The following is a 17,704-nucleotide window of genomic DNA, read 5'->3' as shown; positions in this document are numbered from 1 at the left end:
TTCCAAATCGAGCAGCTCTGGTTTGGTTAAAGATGGCTGCACTTATCACGTGACGTTCATCCATTCCCCCATTCGCTCATACAAGGACATGACGTAAGTGTATACGGAAGAATGCACAATAATGCTTCCAGCCACCAACGGGCGCTGTTGCAGCTAACATTGTAGCAAACGAGGAAAAGTTGTACACTTGGTAAAAACTCATTTTATTTAACAATACGGACTTATACATTAAACAAGGCTACCTTACAAGTCGCATACACCTTGCAGAACTTGTACGGAAGATATGTCTCGCATGTATGCATGTGTAGAGCCGCAGTAGCAGTTTTGCAGACCATACTCCCGACCTGTCTGTCAAAGCGTTAAGACTCTCCTGTAGCCAATAGACGTCATCAAAGCAGAAGCTACTACAGGAGAGGATTAATGTAAGGCTAGAAATAACCCAGTGTATACATTTGTGTGGATTTTAAGATATTGCCTCATAGAAAGAAAAGGACAGAATTCAACTGATGCTGAATTTGATATGAGCAATTATAATAAAACATCCACACCCTTTACAGTGTTTCAGAAATAATAACCAAGCTTGTGGTCTTGAAAGTCAGGTCAGGTCAGGTCAGGTCAGAGCGGGGTCGGGTCGGGTCAGAGAAGCAGACATCGTAAGACAGGTGTGTCCCAGAGTATAATTTCTCAGGATTGTTCCCTGTTGTCTGATTAAAAGAAAAGCTATTTCATTGTACTTGTTACCTGGCATGTCTGGGGATATTTTGGTTATTTGTGTTTTGTTCAGAGCACACAACTGACAAAAGACTATTGTTAATTTTAAATATGGATGATGATAGTGAAATAAAATCGTTTAAATGTGCATACTTACTTACTTAGGCCCATCGCTCCCAGTGGAGCATAGGCCATCGACGACTCTTCTCCATCCAGCACGGCTTTGGGCTGTCCTTTCTGCCTCTCCCCAGCTGGTTCCCTGTCTCTTCAGCTCTGTCTCAGTGTCTCGTCTCCAGGTGTTCTTAGGCCGCCCTCTCTTCCTCTTCCCCTGGGGGTTCCAGGTCAGGGCCTGGCGTGTGGTACTAGTTGCTGGTTTCCTCAGGGTGTGACCGATCCATCCCCACTTTCTTCTCAGGATCTGTTTCTCCACTGACTCCTGTTTCCCTTTCCTCCAGAGTTCCTCATTCCTGATTTTGTTTGGCCACCAGATCTTGAAAATGCGCTTCAGACAGCTGTTTATGAACGTCTGTATCTTTTGCAATGTCTTTTTTGTCATCCTCCACGTCTCTGAACCGTAGAGAAGGATGGATTTGACGTTGGAATTGAAGATCCGCACTTTTGTTGTCATGGATATCTCTTTTGAGGACCAAATGTTTCTCAGGATAATGAAGGCTGCTCTAGCTTTCCCTACTCTGGCTGTGACGTCGCTGTCTGTGCCGCCCTGGTTGCTTAAAATACTGCCGAGATAGGTGAAAGAGTCAACTTCCTGTATCGGTTCATCGCCTACCATTACTGGGTTATTGGTTGGGGCGTTAATTTTCATTATGTTGGTCTTCTTCTTGTTTATTCTTAAACCTATCCCCAGTGATGTAGTTGCCAGCTTAGTTGTCTTGTCCTGCATCTGCTTGTGATTGTGTGACAAGAGGGCCAGGTCATCGGCAAAATCGAGGTCATCTAGTTGTGTCCACATGGTCCACTGTATACCATTTCTTGTTCCTGTTGTAGTGGTCTTCATGATCCAGTCAATGACGAGCAGGAACATGAAGGGCGATAGGAGGCATCCCTGCCGGACTTTAAATGTGCATGCGACTTCGTTATTGTCCGACTGAAAGTACATTATGTCAGGATATATTAGTCGGCCCTTGGGTATTTTAATATTTTGTAATGTGGCCCCCTTTCAAAAAGGTCTGGACACCCCTGTCCTAAGAAGTGGAAGTGGTGCGAGTGAAGAATTCACCACAGCATGAGGAATCCATTAAATACATGGCTTCAAGTAGCATGTAAAAGTAGGGAGAGTGAACCCTGGCTCTGAGAGCAGAGAGTGTGCAGTGTAATTAAAGATGGGCCCATCTTATATATACATTCCTCTAAGAGCCGCATCCCACTTCCAAGCCCATTCACGCCCACTTCACATCCACCTCAACTCATAGCTAGATCAGATGTAGATCAGATGTATGTCGGTAGAACTCACGGAATACCGCCCTAACTCTATCATTGGCCCCCCGTTGCCATGGTGACCGGTGACCGCCGGCCATTGGCTCGTATTCCCAGCTATGGGACCGGCGGATCCAATTTCAACCGAGGGGGGCGTAGCCAGAACACACACACACACACACACACACACACACACACACACACACACACAAATAGCTAATAGTTAGCTCACAACTTTCCACTTTTCTCTTTCACCTCAATCGCAGTAACATCCGTATACACCACGTCATCGCATCACCATTTTTTTTTTCCAAAACATTTTTTTTTCAAAAAAAAATTTTTTCAAAAATTTTTTTTTTCTCAAACATTTTTTTTCCTCAAAAGAATTTGTTTTCTCAAAAAAAAAATTCTAAAAAAACTTTTTTTTTTCTCAAAAACTTTTTTTTTCTCAAACTTTTTTTTTTATCAAAAAAAATTTTTTTCTCAAAAAAACATATTTGGCCATTACACACACCACACTGCCGCAACATGGCGGTGAGGGCCGCGCAGCGGCCTGAAGTATGTAGACATTTATCAAGTGCAGGGGTGAAAATTAATTGTGGGGTAAGAGAAGAGGCTGGGAAATGTGGGATCCTGACACATTGAAGTGAATACCAACTACTAGACCATGAAGAGACTGGGGATTGAGATGAACTTTAAATCAGGAAAGCATTGATGTTAGTGATCAGTATAGAGAAACGAAGCCATGTCGTCATTTGTGCGTAATGTTGCCCTCTAGGGGGTTCATGCTGGTATTGTTTTGTATTCAAATCGCCATTGGGGAATTTGCGATTGCCGCATATAAGAACTGTGTTAAAAAAATAAACACACCATGTGCGCGTTTCTGTCAGCGGGGGGGTTCTGCATAGTTTATGATATTCATTCATATCTGATATAGCCTGTTGTCAGAGAAAATGTAATCAACGCTGTCCTAAATGTTGGAAACTACAGAGAGACACTCGTGTCTGGGACAGACTGTCGCTGAGAGCATGTCCGCGCACATGGTGTGTTTATATCTTTAACACAGTTCTTATATGCGGTGATCGCAAATTCCCCAATGGCGATTTGAATACAAAACAATACCAGCATGAACCCCGTAGAGGGCGACATTTCACGCCATTTCACGGAAGTGACATCACACTTCGCTGCTGAATTGGGCAAGCTCTTGAAAATGTAGGGATACGTCTGTGAAAGCTGGGCAGACCAGGGAGAATGGATTTGCTGATGGACATCAGCTACGGAACTCCTAGAATTTGAAGCAAGAAATATTTAGGTTATTCTTCTAGCCATGCATATGCTCAGCTGAAACAATGAAATTGTTGTTGGCACAAGTCCATAAACTGAATGAGATGCATAATGTCAGGAGAACAAACTTTGTTTAATATGTGGGCAGTTGCATATTTACTGTATATGGCAATTAGGATACATTTCATAAAGAGTTACAGAGGTGGTACAGCCTTCAGAATGCTTGAGCTGGGCAGCGGGCCAGCCATTTATCTGCAAACCATTCTCACTGAAATATCTCCATAACCCAAGGAGGTTGACCAGTGAGATAGCCTCATTAGCCTGTGAATACAAATTTTCTCACAGCTTATCACGTTTGCAAATAGGCTGTTGTTCTTTCCTCCTGATATCCAACTGACTTGGTCAAGGCCTTAGCTGATCCAGTTTAGGTCTTTCATTAGCATCAAGCGAGATAAGACTCCTGCAAACCTATTGCAAGTTGTGCTGAGAAATGAACTCCAGACAACCTTCCCCAACATTTTGTTGCACCCAGGCTTTTTCTAAGACTCTCTGTATGAGGGAGAGATGACATTTCCACAACCGATAACTGATAAAAATGAACAACAATGGGTAAGAAAAGGCTTTCAGCACTTGGATGGCTATCAGATCTGAGCTGGTGATAAGGGAACTGAATTTTGAGGACTTGATCACAGATATGAAAATATCAAGAAAGAACTTCCAGGCCTTGATTATGCTGTCTCTGCATTAAGCAGTAGTTGTGATTGTGTGTAATTACTGCATATTTTGTGGATGGGTTTATTTGATACTCTGTTTGTGACATGTATTTCCATCACTGTGGTGTGATACTATTTGAGTTTGTCTATTTGAGTTTGTCAAGTTAATTATAGGCTGGCTTTTACAGTTCTGATGTATGAAGTTGCCTAGCTCAGTTAGTGTGATTTATTTTGAAACTTGCATTATGGTGACCTTAAGATGGCATTGCTTGTCAGTCACTTAATTATGTAATACACATAAAGTATGCTTTGTGTGTTTTTCAGTTAACACAATTGTTGCCATAGTGATAGTTTAGTCATATATTTCCTTGGGTTGATTTAAGCCACTGTGTTATCTGATCGTCTCAGATGGTCAGAGATATGTGCCTACTGATACTTCTGTGTCTGGATCCACATCCATTGTGTGTGGGCTGTGTGCTTCAGTGCACAGGCTACTAATCCAGCCTTGGATACTGGGCCTCTGAGGACCTATCCTTCCTTTGGACCTAACCTTCCCCTTCCACTCTGCAGACTGTTTGAAATCCTTTGGTCCAGAGAACTGCCGAGCTCTGCGAGACTGTATAGTGTTGTGGAAATTGGACAGGGATTAATCATGCCAAACATGGCGTTTTCTGGGTCAGACATTTGGGATGAAGGGTTAGAGCAGCTCCCAATGGCCAACAACACACACACATGCATATGCACATGGACACGTGCACACGCGCGCACGCACACACACACACACACACACACACACACACACACACACACACACACACACACACACACACACACATGCACGCACGCACACTCATATGCACACATTATTATTATTGGCTGGGCTACTTTGGGAATAGGCTCACTCTCCATCGCCTCCCCCTTTATCTCTGCTTCACTATACCGAAACATCACGATCATGAAACTTTACTTGACGATTAATTGTCATAGGCTACAAATAATTGTGATTAACAATATAATCCGTTTCCATTGAACATTTGAACATAGAGATTACATTTCTGTTTGGCTTTTAGATTTTGTAAACAAAAGTTGCATGGGACATATTGTATACACAAAATGTGTTTGTGGAAATAGCTGCAATTTCCATGATGGAAAATAATTGCGATTAGGCAAACATGTCATAATTGTGACAGGCCTATACTGATTACCTCTCTTCTCTTCCTCCATGTCTCTCATTGCCTTCTCTTTCCTGTCATCTTTCACCAACCCTTCCACCCCTCTCTTTCTCCTCTCTTACTCCTCTCTCTCTCTCTCTCTCTCTATCTCTCTCTCTCACTCTCTCTCTCTCTCTCTCTCTCCCTCATTGTCTACAAGTGTGTGCTCAAGGCTGTGTGCACCAGGGTCTCTCTCTCTCTCTCTCTCTCTCTCTCTCTCTCTCTCTCTTCTCTCTCTCTCTCTCTCTTCCGATTAGATATCCTACTCTTCAAGGCAGTGTCAGGGTCCACTAAACAGACTGCCTCCAGGCATAGAGAGAGAGAGGGAGAGGGAGAGAGATGATTTATAAAAGAAAAAATATTGAAGAGAGGTCATAGGAATGACAACTTGAAAGGGAAGAGGGAGGGAGAGAGGGATGAAAGGATGGTTGTATATGTGCATAGAGTGAAAGCAGGGAAAGGTACGATTTTGATTAATGGAAGAATGGAAAAGAAACAAGACACAAGAGGATGGTGTATTAAAAGGTAGTATGGATTGGATAACGAGAGAGAAAGAGAGAGAGAGAGAGAGTCACACACGCACGCACGAACGCACACGTGTGCGGTAACATGTCATTAGGTCGAACACCCTTTGGATCGACCACCAAACCCTAATTCTAACCTCAGTAAAACTATGCCTAACTCTAACTCTAACCCTAAACCTAACCTCAGTAACCGTGACGCGGGTTATTATCTAACCTGCCGACGCTCACGGGTGATTATCTAGGGTGATTATCTAACCTGCCGATGCTCGTGGGTGATTATCTAACCTGCCGACGCTGTTCGACCCAACGGGAGTTCGACCTATGGGGCAGTCCCCACGTGGGCTGTAGTAATAATACAAGGCGGTGGCTAGTACAGGAGGTGTTCCATCATACATAATGATGTGACTCAGTGTTCTGGTAATGTGGCTTATATCATGGATGTCGTGCTAAAGTGTTCATCTGCAAGCGTTACACCCTTACTGTCAGGTCTGGTGAAAACATTTAGTATTTACACTTAAACCGCAGCATCCGTATTCAGGGAAAAACCTTCGCTGGACCGGCTGGACTCCTGCACAGCCTGCAGTGACGTGGGATAAGAGGTGAAGAGCTCCTCATTAGAGCTCCACATAAGAGGCATCTTGGGGGGTAGAATCAAGGAGGGCAGGACAAACAGCAGGAGGCTGAACAAGCTTATCAAGAAAGCTGGTTCTGTCCTCGGTGCCACCATGGACACAGTGGAGGAGGTGTAGGGCAGAAAAGCTCCTTTAGCAACAGACTGTTACACCTACGTTATAAGAAGGACAACTTTTCTACCTGCTGCAGTAGCGTGTATCAAAACAGCACCCCGGTATCGCCAGTTGAAGCTTGTGATTGGCTGAACCGGAGGTAGGGAGCGCTCCGTTGTGTTCCCCTGGACCGCGCGGAGGTGACGAAATTCGGGGGGCTGAAGATTTACTATTCTGTCAGTGTCCATAACGGCACATAAGTCGGTAACGGCGCTGAGTCGGCTCATGCGACCGTCGCAACGCTCGACTATGCGATGTTTCATAACATATGTAATCATAAACATTCTATATTTACAAGGTCAAGTATTATACTTAATAATTGGGACTAATTAAGAACCATTATCATAGTTATAATAGGCCTACATTTACAGTAGTTTAGGCATTTTGGTTTGATAAGGTTGTGGGCAGAACAATTTGTCCTTTGTTTGTTATTTGACTATTTTTACTTTAATTATAATTAAAGACACTTCATAGTGAATTAGTGATTATAACTAGTAAGACACCTGAGGGTGGAATGCGACCTCAGGTGACATGCGACCTCGCCCTTTAACGCGTCAATTCTTGACTATCTGGCCAACCACAGCGTTTCTCTGACGATTCTAGTTGTTGACACGGGGAGAACATGCAAACTCCACACAAAAAAAGGCCCTATCACCAACCCCACCTAGGGTGTGAGCGATAGGGCCTAAACATGGAGATGTGGAGAACACTATATATGGAGATAGTCCAGTCCATCATGTCATATGGGACTACCGTCATAGACAGTAGCCATTGTTAGGCCGGAGTCAATGGCTGTCTGTCTGTCTGACTGTCTGTACAGGAAGTGATGTCACATGACATACTTTTTATGCCCATATATGAGTCATTCTGTACCACATCTCCATGTTTAGGCCACACAGGTTCGCTCCATTTCTCCATGTATAGGTCCAAATGCCCAACGTCGAGCTTGACAAGGAGGATACCGCACATTGTAGGCCTACCTCATCCACCCTTTCTTCTCTCTCCTTTTGGTATCTTTATCCTCCTCCTCTTTTTTTTCTTTTTTATTCTTCTCTTTTTTTCACAGCCGCCCCCATATTTACTTTAGAAAATATATTTTAAATTCTAAGAACGTTTCGAGTACCAGTTTGATACAAGAGCGAATAAGCGCTACACTTCTGGAATCCTGTGCGTCGACTTAAAGTCGGATCCAGGCCTAATAACTTTATCTAGCCGCCCCATTGCCACCTCCTTGTTACATTTTCTTTTCTGAGACACATTGTACCTCATCCACCCTTTCTTCTCTCTCGTTTTGGTATCTTTATCCTCCTCCTCCTTTTTTTTCTTTTTTATTCTTCTCTTTTTTTGTCTTTCTTAGTCTTGTGTATCCTTCTCTTTTGGCTACTGTCTATGACGGTAGTCCCATATGACAGGATGGACTGGACTATCTCCATATATAGTGCTATCCACATTTCGTGTATCCGCCCCGTACAGGAAGTGATGTCACAACTCGCTGACATCACACTGACATCACTCCCGTACAGAAGGAAGGTTACAGAAGGAAGGTTACGGAAGGAACGAAGGTCACTCAAGCGACACGGTTTTTCAGAGTATATGCGACCTTCGGTCGCAATAAATAGCCTATGTCATGATTGCTAGATCAGATTGTGTTTCGCCTGCATGCCTCCGTCATCTCCACCGAAAACAAGCGCTCCCCCCTTGTTCCATTGTCAAAACCGGGGTGCTGTTTTGATTCACTCGCTGCAGTAAGACTCCTGTGGTTGGATTGATCATGCTGATTAGGAAAGGGGTGTTGACTTCAAGCTGGGTGGTTTGGTCTGTCTTTCAGTGTTGTCAGTTGATTATATTCAGGGATGCCTATTTTAGATATTTGTATTATAATGTTTTCTTATTGATTGGTTTTCTTGTCTGTTTATGAGACCTGCTGTGGAGAGCAGAAGAGAGGTGCATGGGAGGAGAGAAAGGAGTGATGAAAGCCTGTTTCATGGTTGAAGTACAACCGCCCCCATGCTGTGTGCTTGCTAAAATGTTCCCACTCCCCTACATTCACTCCCCGATAATCTCCGTCACCAGAAGTGTTGTTGTGGTGAAAAAAAGAAAAGAAACCACCTCCGAAAAGACCAACGAAATTGATTTTCTGTATTTCAAGTTAAAGAACAGCTGTTGGCTCTCAAAGAAGATTGCTCCCTTTTTTTGCACCTTAAAAGCAGCAACGTAGTAGAAGAAAGTGACGGGGTGAAATATCTTCTCTTGTGTCTCAGAATCGTGGAATAAACAAGAAGTGTATTTCCGTTACTTTTTGTAACAGAAGTAGCTCTAGTAGTTCTAGAAGTGACGTTCCATGCCTTTGATTTATGTAACAAGGATTATTTGTGACTGCTGCATTGAGTTAAAAAACAAGTTATGAGATTTGTCATTAATAGATTAAAAGTGTTTCATGCCATTTACATAAATGACATGAAACAGGGTAGAAACTGACTTAGAGTGGAACATGGAGAGAGAGAGAGAGAGAGAGAGAGAGAGAGAGAGAGAGAGAGAGAGAGAGAGAGGAGAACATCTGGAGCTCTCACTCTTGTCACTGTTCCCTGGAGTGGAACTCTTTGAAGTTGAAGCCCAGAGCTTAGACTTATTACACACTTGTAATGCATGTATATGTGTGTGCACGTGCGTGTGTGTGTTTGTGTTTGTGTGTGTCCGTGCCTAAGGATTGACATCAGGGATGTGCACATGTTGTGTACAGTCTTGAAATCCACTTTGTTATGAAAACGGTATTTGCATGGCCTACCAGAGTATAATAGACAGCTGGCACTGAGTTTTCACACGCACACATTTACACTTAAAGGACCACAATGGAAATAACTCTCTCAAGCTTTTTGGTATTTTATCATTTTTACACATACAGTACATTCATACAAATATGTTCAATATGTTCATGTATATGCATTTTTGCAATGAAAACATCAATCTCATTTTAATTCGCATTGCCATCACAAGAGCCTGCACAGCCAGGGTGTTGAGTGCAGTGTATATCTTGTCTCCAGTGATGATTTTACATTTTCCAAGTTTGAAGGCAACAATACACTTCGAGCTAATGTTGTGTGGGAATAGTCTTTTCAGGCACAAACGATGTCTATAAATTATACTGATGGCCTGTGGAATACAAGTCTTATTTCCAAACCCTGTTGGTCATAATTCTTGTTTTAAGCTTAGCTTGCCAAAATGATATTGCCTGTGTGACATGACCTTATATAAGTCTGTTGTTTGACCTGGCACTTGAAAAATTGCACCGTCGATAAAGAGGAAATACAGTAGGAATATAGTCTGTGAAACTGGTGGTGTAAAGACTTTGATATTTGGCAGTATGCCTCCAAAACATTAACAAATATTTATATATCGATGCGGGGATTATGGGATATCACAAGAAGCCAATTTGGCTTTGACTAAAACACTCACGCACACACGCACACATTTACACTTAAAGGACCACAATGGAAATAACTCTCTCAAGCTTTTTGGTATTTTATCATTTTTACACATACAGTACATTCATACAAATATGTTCAATATGTTCATGTATATGCATTTTTGCAATGAAAACATCAATCTCATTTTAATTCGCATTGCCATCACAAGAGCCTGCACAGCCAGGGTGTTGAGTGCAGTGTATATCTTGTCTCCAGTGATGATTTTACATTTTCCAAGTTTGAAGGCAACAATACACTTCGAGCTAATGTTGTGTGGGAATAGTCTTTTCAGGCACAAACGATGTCTATAAATTATACTGATGGCCTGTGGAATACAAGTCTTATTTCCAAACCCTGTTGGTCATAATTCTTGTTTTAAGCTTAGCTTGCCAAAATGATATTGCCTGTGTGACATGACCTTATATAAGTCTGTTGTTTGACCTGGCACTTGAAAAATTGCACCGTCGATAAAGAGGAAATACAGTAGGAATATAGTCTGTGAAACTGGTGGTGTAAAGACTTTGATATTTGGCAGTATGCCTCCAAAACATTAACAAATATTTATATATCGATGCGGGGATTATGGGATATCACAAGAAGCCAATTTGGCTTTGACTAAAACACTCACGCACACACGCACACATGCACGCACGCACGCACGCACGCACGCACGCACGCACGCACGCACGCACGCACGCACGCACGCACACACACACACACACACACACACACACACACACACACACACACACACACACACACACACACACAGTCTGGTTACTTAAGCTAATGGTGTCTAATGGTTGTGTAAATATATAAGTGGTACAGAGATCTCTCGTGGTTTCATTGTTACCATGATTAAACTGCTTATCCATCAGAACTCACTCAGGGACCCTGGATACATCACAGCCCATTAGTTCCTTTAAATAACACTCACACGTGCGTGCACACACACACACACACACACACACACACACACACACACACACACACACACACACACACACACACACACACTTAAACACATGTGAAGATGCAAGGCACATTCCCACATGCAGTAGGCTACAATACCTACGTTTATATAAAATACTACCTAATTAAGGCAAACGATTTGGGACAATGTTTCCCTCTTTTCTAGACTTTTCACCAAATGATAATTGATTAATGATTAAACTTTCACAGAACATAATTACACCCCACGCAAATGATTTGATACGCAACCAACACAAACGACTAATCATTTATTATGATCATGTAATAATTAATTAATTAGACACTTTCCTGCACATTGTGTGGGAATGCCTGGGCGTCTCAGACATTTTGGAGGAGGGTCTCAAGTTTTCCCAATTCAATTCAATTCAATTACATTACATTACATTGTATTAAAGTATCAAATCATAGTTATCTCAAGACACTTTACATAGATTACAGAGTAGAGCAGAGCAGAGAGAGAGAGAGAGAGAGAGAGAGAGGGAGAGAGAGAGGGAGGGGGGGGGGGGCAGATACCTCATGGTAGGAGAGCCCCCCACCCGGAGCAAGCAATTTTGCGACAGTGGTAACAAAGAAATAAATAAAAAAACCTCTTAAGGAGGAGGAATCGTCAAACAGACCCAGGCTCTGGGGTGCGCGGCTGAACTGCCTCAACCGAGTCGGGGGGACAGAAAGAGATATCTTTCAGTCAGTAATGAGAACTGTACTCTGTCGAGGTGCCAACTTGCGCATTGTACAGCCGATCAGCTATCTTGTGACCGGACACCAAAAAAGTAAATAATCACAAAAAGGAACCAATATCAATAGATAAAGAAAAAGATAGATAGTGTATCTCTTGACATTTAATATAAGAAACACGTTTTTGAGCAGTGCTAACCACAAATGTCTGGCTTTGTACTGTAGGTCCCTATGTCCGCATGAGTGTCTTTATGAATGTCTGTATGAGTACGGAGGGCGGTCCATACACAGAATATGCACTGCTCACTTCGCACAGATGAGATTTTTAAGTACTAAACAATGGTACTGTAGGGATAGTCTACTCTACAGTCTCTACACAGTACTAATACGAACTGTATGAATACTAGCATGGCTGTATTAAGAGAACAGGAGATGAGTTTACAGCACCTGTGACGCTTGGTGGGAGAAAAGAGAACTGCCTAATTTAATTTAATGAGGCAGTCTTCTCACTACTGGAGCATGATCGCTTCACAAGCAGCACATAATGCGTCCCACAGCTAAACGTCAGAGGTTTTCAAGAGCCACGACTATAGAAAAGTAACAGCCGCCAAGCAGGTGCCACATGCAGGTAAATTTAGTCTTTGACCAAGTCGGAAGCTTCCTGTCTGAAAAATAAATTGACTTAAACCTGCATGCGCTCTAATGATCAGAATGGGTTGACTCCACGGGATGCAAATATAATTCAGATTATGGAAGCCAATGAGAAAATTAACTATTAATTACAGTACACTGAAAAAAGTGCATGATGTTCATTTCATTTTGTAAGTTATGTATCATTTAGAGTAAAATTCATTCCATTTTAGACAATTTATATAATCTATAGCCAGGCAGAAAATTATCTATATTGCTGGAGTTAATAGATTAGAAAGGAACGTAAAAGCTGTGTATAATCCACATGATTAGGAATCAGTGACAGCTTTGTATTAACACAATGGAAAAGGTTCTGTTGGACAGCTGTTCCACTTCTCATTCCACAAATTTCACAAATTTCACTCTTGATAGATTACATGCACAGTTGCACACGCACACGCACGCATGCACGTACGGCGCACGCACGCAGGCACGCACGACGCACGTCACACATTTATGCACACATGCACTCAGGCACAGACACACGCACGCACACGCACACACAGACACACACACACACACACACACACACACACACACACACACACACACACACACACACACACACACGCACGCACGCACGCACACACGCACACACGCACGCATGCACACACATTCTTAGGGTAGTATAAAGCAAATGGGAGCTGATGTGCAGCTAATTATAGTCATGTTTTAATTGCTTTTTGGCTTTCTCAACAGAGGCCGGCCTTGCAGACAGACTTCCCTGGCAATCCTTCTTGGACGAGGCTTCACAGCACAAATGTTCAACCGGTAGTCTTGCATGCGTCCGTGTGATGGGAAAGACACCGTCTGTTTGGCGAGTAGCAGGTCTACTCTCGTGATGGTAAGTGTCATTACCTATAACAGTCAAGTTCACACACATACTCTACTCTCTCCCTTCCCTATCTCCTTTCTCTCCCTCCAATCTCCCTTCCATTCCCTCTATCATCTCTCCATCCCTATCACCCCACCCAAATGTCCAGTCTTCTTCATCCACACCCCCTCTCTCACTCTCTCACTCTCTCACTCTCTCTCCTTCCACAGAGAGAAAGTACCATACAGTATGTGGTTTCTTGGTAAACAGGTGTGCAGCTTTGAATACAAGGAAAGGAGAGAAAAGACACGCAGAGAGAGAGAGAGAGAGAGAGAGAGAGAGAGAGAGAGAGAGAGAGAGAGAGAGAGAGAGAGAGAGAGAGTAATGATGGAAGGTGCAGGAAGAGAAGGTGCAAAAGTGAAGAGGATGTGAGAAGAGTGTAGAATGGCTATAAGGAGGACACAAACATCACCTCATAGTTATAGTACCTGACAGCTATAGCTTTGTTTGGTCACTGAAGAAACTATGATGAAAATGAGGATAGAAAAACACGTCAGTGTGAGTATTGCTTAACTCATTTGCCGCGATCCCCGAGCAAACCGGAGATTTCCCGCTGTACCGCGGTGCCATGCCCGAGGAGCCCGGAAATTTAATTAGCGTTAATCATTATGAAACAATTAAAAGTATGATCGCAGTTTATCGCTGATTCAGGCTCTTTAGGCCCGCCTCCTAACTGTATCCGGACCTATTTCCGGTTCTGACCGGATCTAGGTTTCCGTATCCGGTCTGAGGCCTCGTCATAGCTCCTATCGCATAGGTTTCCATTGTAAACAAAGGAAGGAGCTGCACGGCCATAGAATGGTCTTTTTTCACTTTCTACCCGCCTGGCATATGATCTGCGCACAATCATCTGCTATGTGCGCAAACGTGCCCACGTGTTACCATAGCGCACAGCTGGCTGTTTCCAATGTTTTTTTATGTAAACACTGGCGGATACAGCAGGGATACTACAGCCTGGCAACGGATATGTCTATTTCAATGGGGTTTTTTTTTATTCGTAAGCTGTCATCGAGTCTACACGTCTACTAGATGAGTCGCGCACAGATCGTGCACGATGCGTGCATGTGCCCACGTTAAAAGGTAAGGCAGGAAAACAGTTCAGCCTATGTTTAAAATAGCAGCAAATGAGTTAAACAAGACTCACAGGCAATCACATCTATTTGTCAATATTTAATAGGTCTATATTACTGTATAGGCACATATGGCTGCACATGATATGGTCCCATGTTAAATTTGTTGCAGGCTATAAAAATATGTCAATTTAAAATGGTCTTTACAACTCTAAAACTGAAACTACAGACATCTGTAGAATCCCGGTATTGCCTTTAAATGTGTATACGGTGTTCAGAAATACACACACTCTATGTGATTCACAGATGGGCCTAGTAGCAAGCATGCTTCATAAACACTGAATGGAATGGAGTTCAAAGCTAGAACTACAACGTTTTTTAGAGCTATGACGTGTATCACCGGAGCACATTATTTTTCATTGCCTAGCCATGTAATAAAGGCTATCTTTACATAACTATACAAATATAAATAGCTTTTGGTAATAAATAATTGAATATTCAATATTGTATGAATATTCTCCATTTACAATGGAAGTCTAAGGGAATTCCGTAACTCTTTCTCTGGAATTGTATTGCATTGGATAAATGTGTCTGGATACAATTCTGTATCCAGCTGATACAATGATCATTTTTTAAGATTTCATCATATATAAATTATGTGTATCTAATCGGTCATCATCATACAGTATAGCTTGTAAGCTATGTAGGTTGACATTTTTGTGCTAATATTACAATGAAATACAGTAGGACTAGGTACCTATTTATAGTACATAGTATATCCTAAGACTATGCATAGTATGTGTATCCAGGAAAAGGCTGAATTGTGATCAAAGCTCTTTCCCCGGATCTGGGCAGAGACCGATTGAAAATTGATTCAATTGCGTTTTCCGGGATCGATTGGAGAGGACACAACTGAAACCAATTGGATTGCCCCAAAAAGCACAAACCCCAACCAATCTATCTGCTAGACCGCAATGTACAGCAGCTACAGTAAGTCACTCTAATGGTTAAGGTTTTCAATTAGAGTGCCCTTAGACCGCTGGGGAGCAGCTCTGCACCCAAATGAAAGTACATTTGTTTGTTTGTTGATTTTGAAAAGAAAGTGTCTGGATATTTCACAACTAGTTCAACCCTTATGTCCCTATATATTCTGTAATAGATTTATTGCGACCGTCAGGTCGCAAGTTACTATGAAAAGCTCCACCGGCTGTATGTCCGTCACGTCACGTCACACTTTTGGCCCTACTCTTATCTCCACCACCGTTGGCCCTATCGATGCCAAACTTTGCACACACACTCCTTGGCTGGCAAACCACAACCCTCTCTGTGGAACTGTTGGCCCCGCAGCCCGATTCCTGATAAGCGTTTGAAGAAGGATGGATGGATCCTATTTTAAGATCTCTTTTCAAGATAAAGAACTCCATAATGGACAAGAAAGCAGGGAGCGTGTCGATATTTCGACATAACATTTCTTCGACATTCCATTTGTTCGACGTGGGTGAATGTTAACCTGGTGAAATGCTAACCTGCCACCGCTGGTGAATGCTAACCTAAACCTAACCCTAAAACCTAACCCTTAGTCAAAATAGAAATAGTGAGAATTGCCCAAGAAAGCAGCCATATCAAATCACAACATTTTAAAATACAATCTTATACAGTCCTCTCAAGAAAAACAAATAACCACATCCATTAAATTCTTCAATGGATATAAATGTGTCTACTTTCTGATGTATTTGTAGATTATTCCATGTCCAAAGTGCATACAGTATAAGAAAATACAGTTTCAAGTCCAAATCTCCCCTAACATGCACCATACAGTAGGTATGCAAACACAAATACACTTACACATGCACATGCACATGACGTTTGTGTGTGCACACACAGGCGTGTGCATGCATGCAGTCTCCGTGAATGGCTGACACTACAGAAAGGAACTCAGGTAATGGTTTCTCTTTCATTGTGTCCTGTCTTTTATTGTGATGGAGAGAGGGAGAATGCAGAGACAAAGAGGAAAAGAGAGTGATGGATTGATACAGAGTGACAAAGCAAGCAATTGACAGTCAGTAAGCAGCAGGTGGCGAAAGAGAAAGACTGTCAAAGAAAGGATGACAAATAAAGGATAACAAACTGAAAAGATGAGATTGTTAAGAGAGAGAAAGGGATGGACAAACAAACATATAGACATGAGCGAACCTAGAGGGTACACAGTGTGTGTTCATTTAACTTTGAGAGATACACATTTTTTTCCCCACAGAAATTTTTTTTTTTTAGCTGTCAACTCCTTTCTGCCATTTATGGTAGAGAGACACTAGGAGTGCACCTCTTCCCAGAGCTACTCTACATTTGTGCGCTCTGTGGCTAGCGTGTTGTGGCAGAGAGTGCTTTTGTGGCAGAAAATAGTTTCAAAATGCTCTGAGCATTCTTATAATTAAAAAGCATTCTGCCATGAAAAAAGAAAAAAGCTTTGGGTGGATACTGCCCCTTAGGCCATGTTCACGCTTAATGTTTTCTGAGTGGAAAAAAGCACTGCCTGGAGCGCATTTTGTACCAAAGAAAATGGCCCACACGCAATGCAACGGGCATCTCAGCTTACTTAAATGTTGATCCTAGGCTAGCGAGCGACTGGCTACACATATTTACACTTTCGTTTTTAACAATGAACCATGGCGAGGAGGAGGCTGCTTAACTTTGGCTTTAGAGACAGACTCTGGTAGTGGTCTGGTCAACACTCATTTATCAACAGGTAATTTCACTATCTCTGTATGTCTGGTCATGTTTTGGAAAATCCCTCGCCTCCTGAGCAGCATTTTCTTCTATCATCATCAGCTGATAACAGTTCACATTATGAGTTTCTCTGAAAAAGTTCAGCTGCTTTCAACTTTTGAAAGTGCTCCACTCTGCCATAAAAGCAGTCGAGTGCAGTGCTTTTAAAAAGCAGCCGCATTCTGAGAGCCTTGCGGCTGCATCCCGTAGGGTTAATAGCGTGTACTCTAAATAAATGGAGAAAAAATGCTACAGTATGTGTGAACATGCCCTGAGTTAATTTCAAACACAGCGCCCTGAAGACTGGGTTAAAATTAGAGTTGAGAGAGGGGAAATCGGGAATTCCAGTCATGCCTTTTAATGGACTGAGCGTTGTTTGATTCTGTCAGGACAAACTGCTTGGATTGTTTTGTTTTGGCATTTGAGTGGATTTAATTCAAGCCACATTAAGTAGGATAAGTGCATTGTAGCATAACTGTTGCCCGTGTGAAGCAAACAAACACAAATACTGGC

At 42.4% G+C, this 17,704-nt stretch overlaps 1 protein-coding gene across 1 annotated transcript; it reads right to left on the bottom strand.

Annotated features, from left to right (window-relative positions):
• Window positions 1–868: 868 nt before the first annotated feature.
• LOC308297163 (putative transposon-derived protein F52C9.6) lies at window positions 869–1,681 on the bottom strand (the record flags this gene model as incomplete). The annotated part of the gene is made up of 1 exon (XM_080740579.1): window positions 869–1,681. One exon carries the CDS (start codon window positions 1,679–1,681, stop codon window positions 869–871), a length of 813 nt encoding a protein of 270 aa, XP_080596705.1.
• Between the last annotated feature and the right edge of the window lie 16,023 nt (window positions 1,682–17,704).

This window comes from Nannobrachium achirus (assembly GCF_963921795.1).
Source record: "Nannobrachium achirus genome assembly, chromosome: 13".
NCBI lineage: Eukaryota > Metazoa > Chordata > Actinopteri > Myctophiformes > Myctophidae > Nannobrachium > Nannobrachium achirus.
Note: the sequence above shows the minus strand (reverse complement) of the source record. Positions and strands in the feature narration are given on the sequence as shown.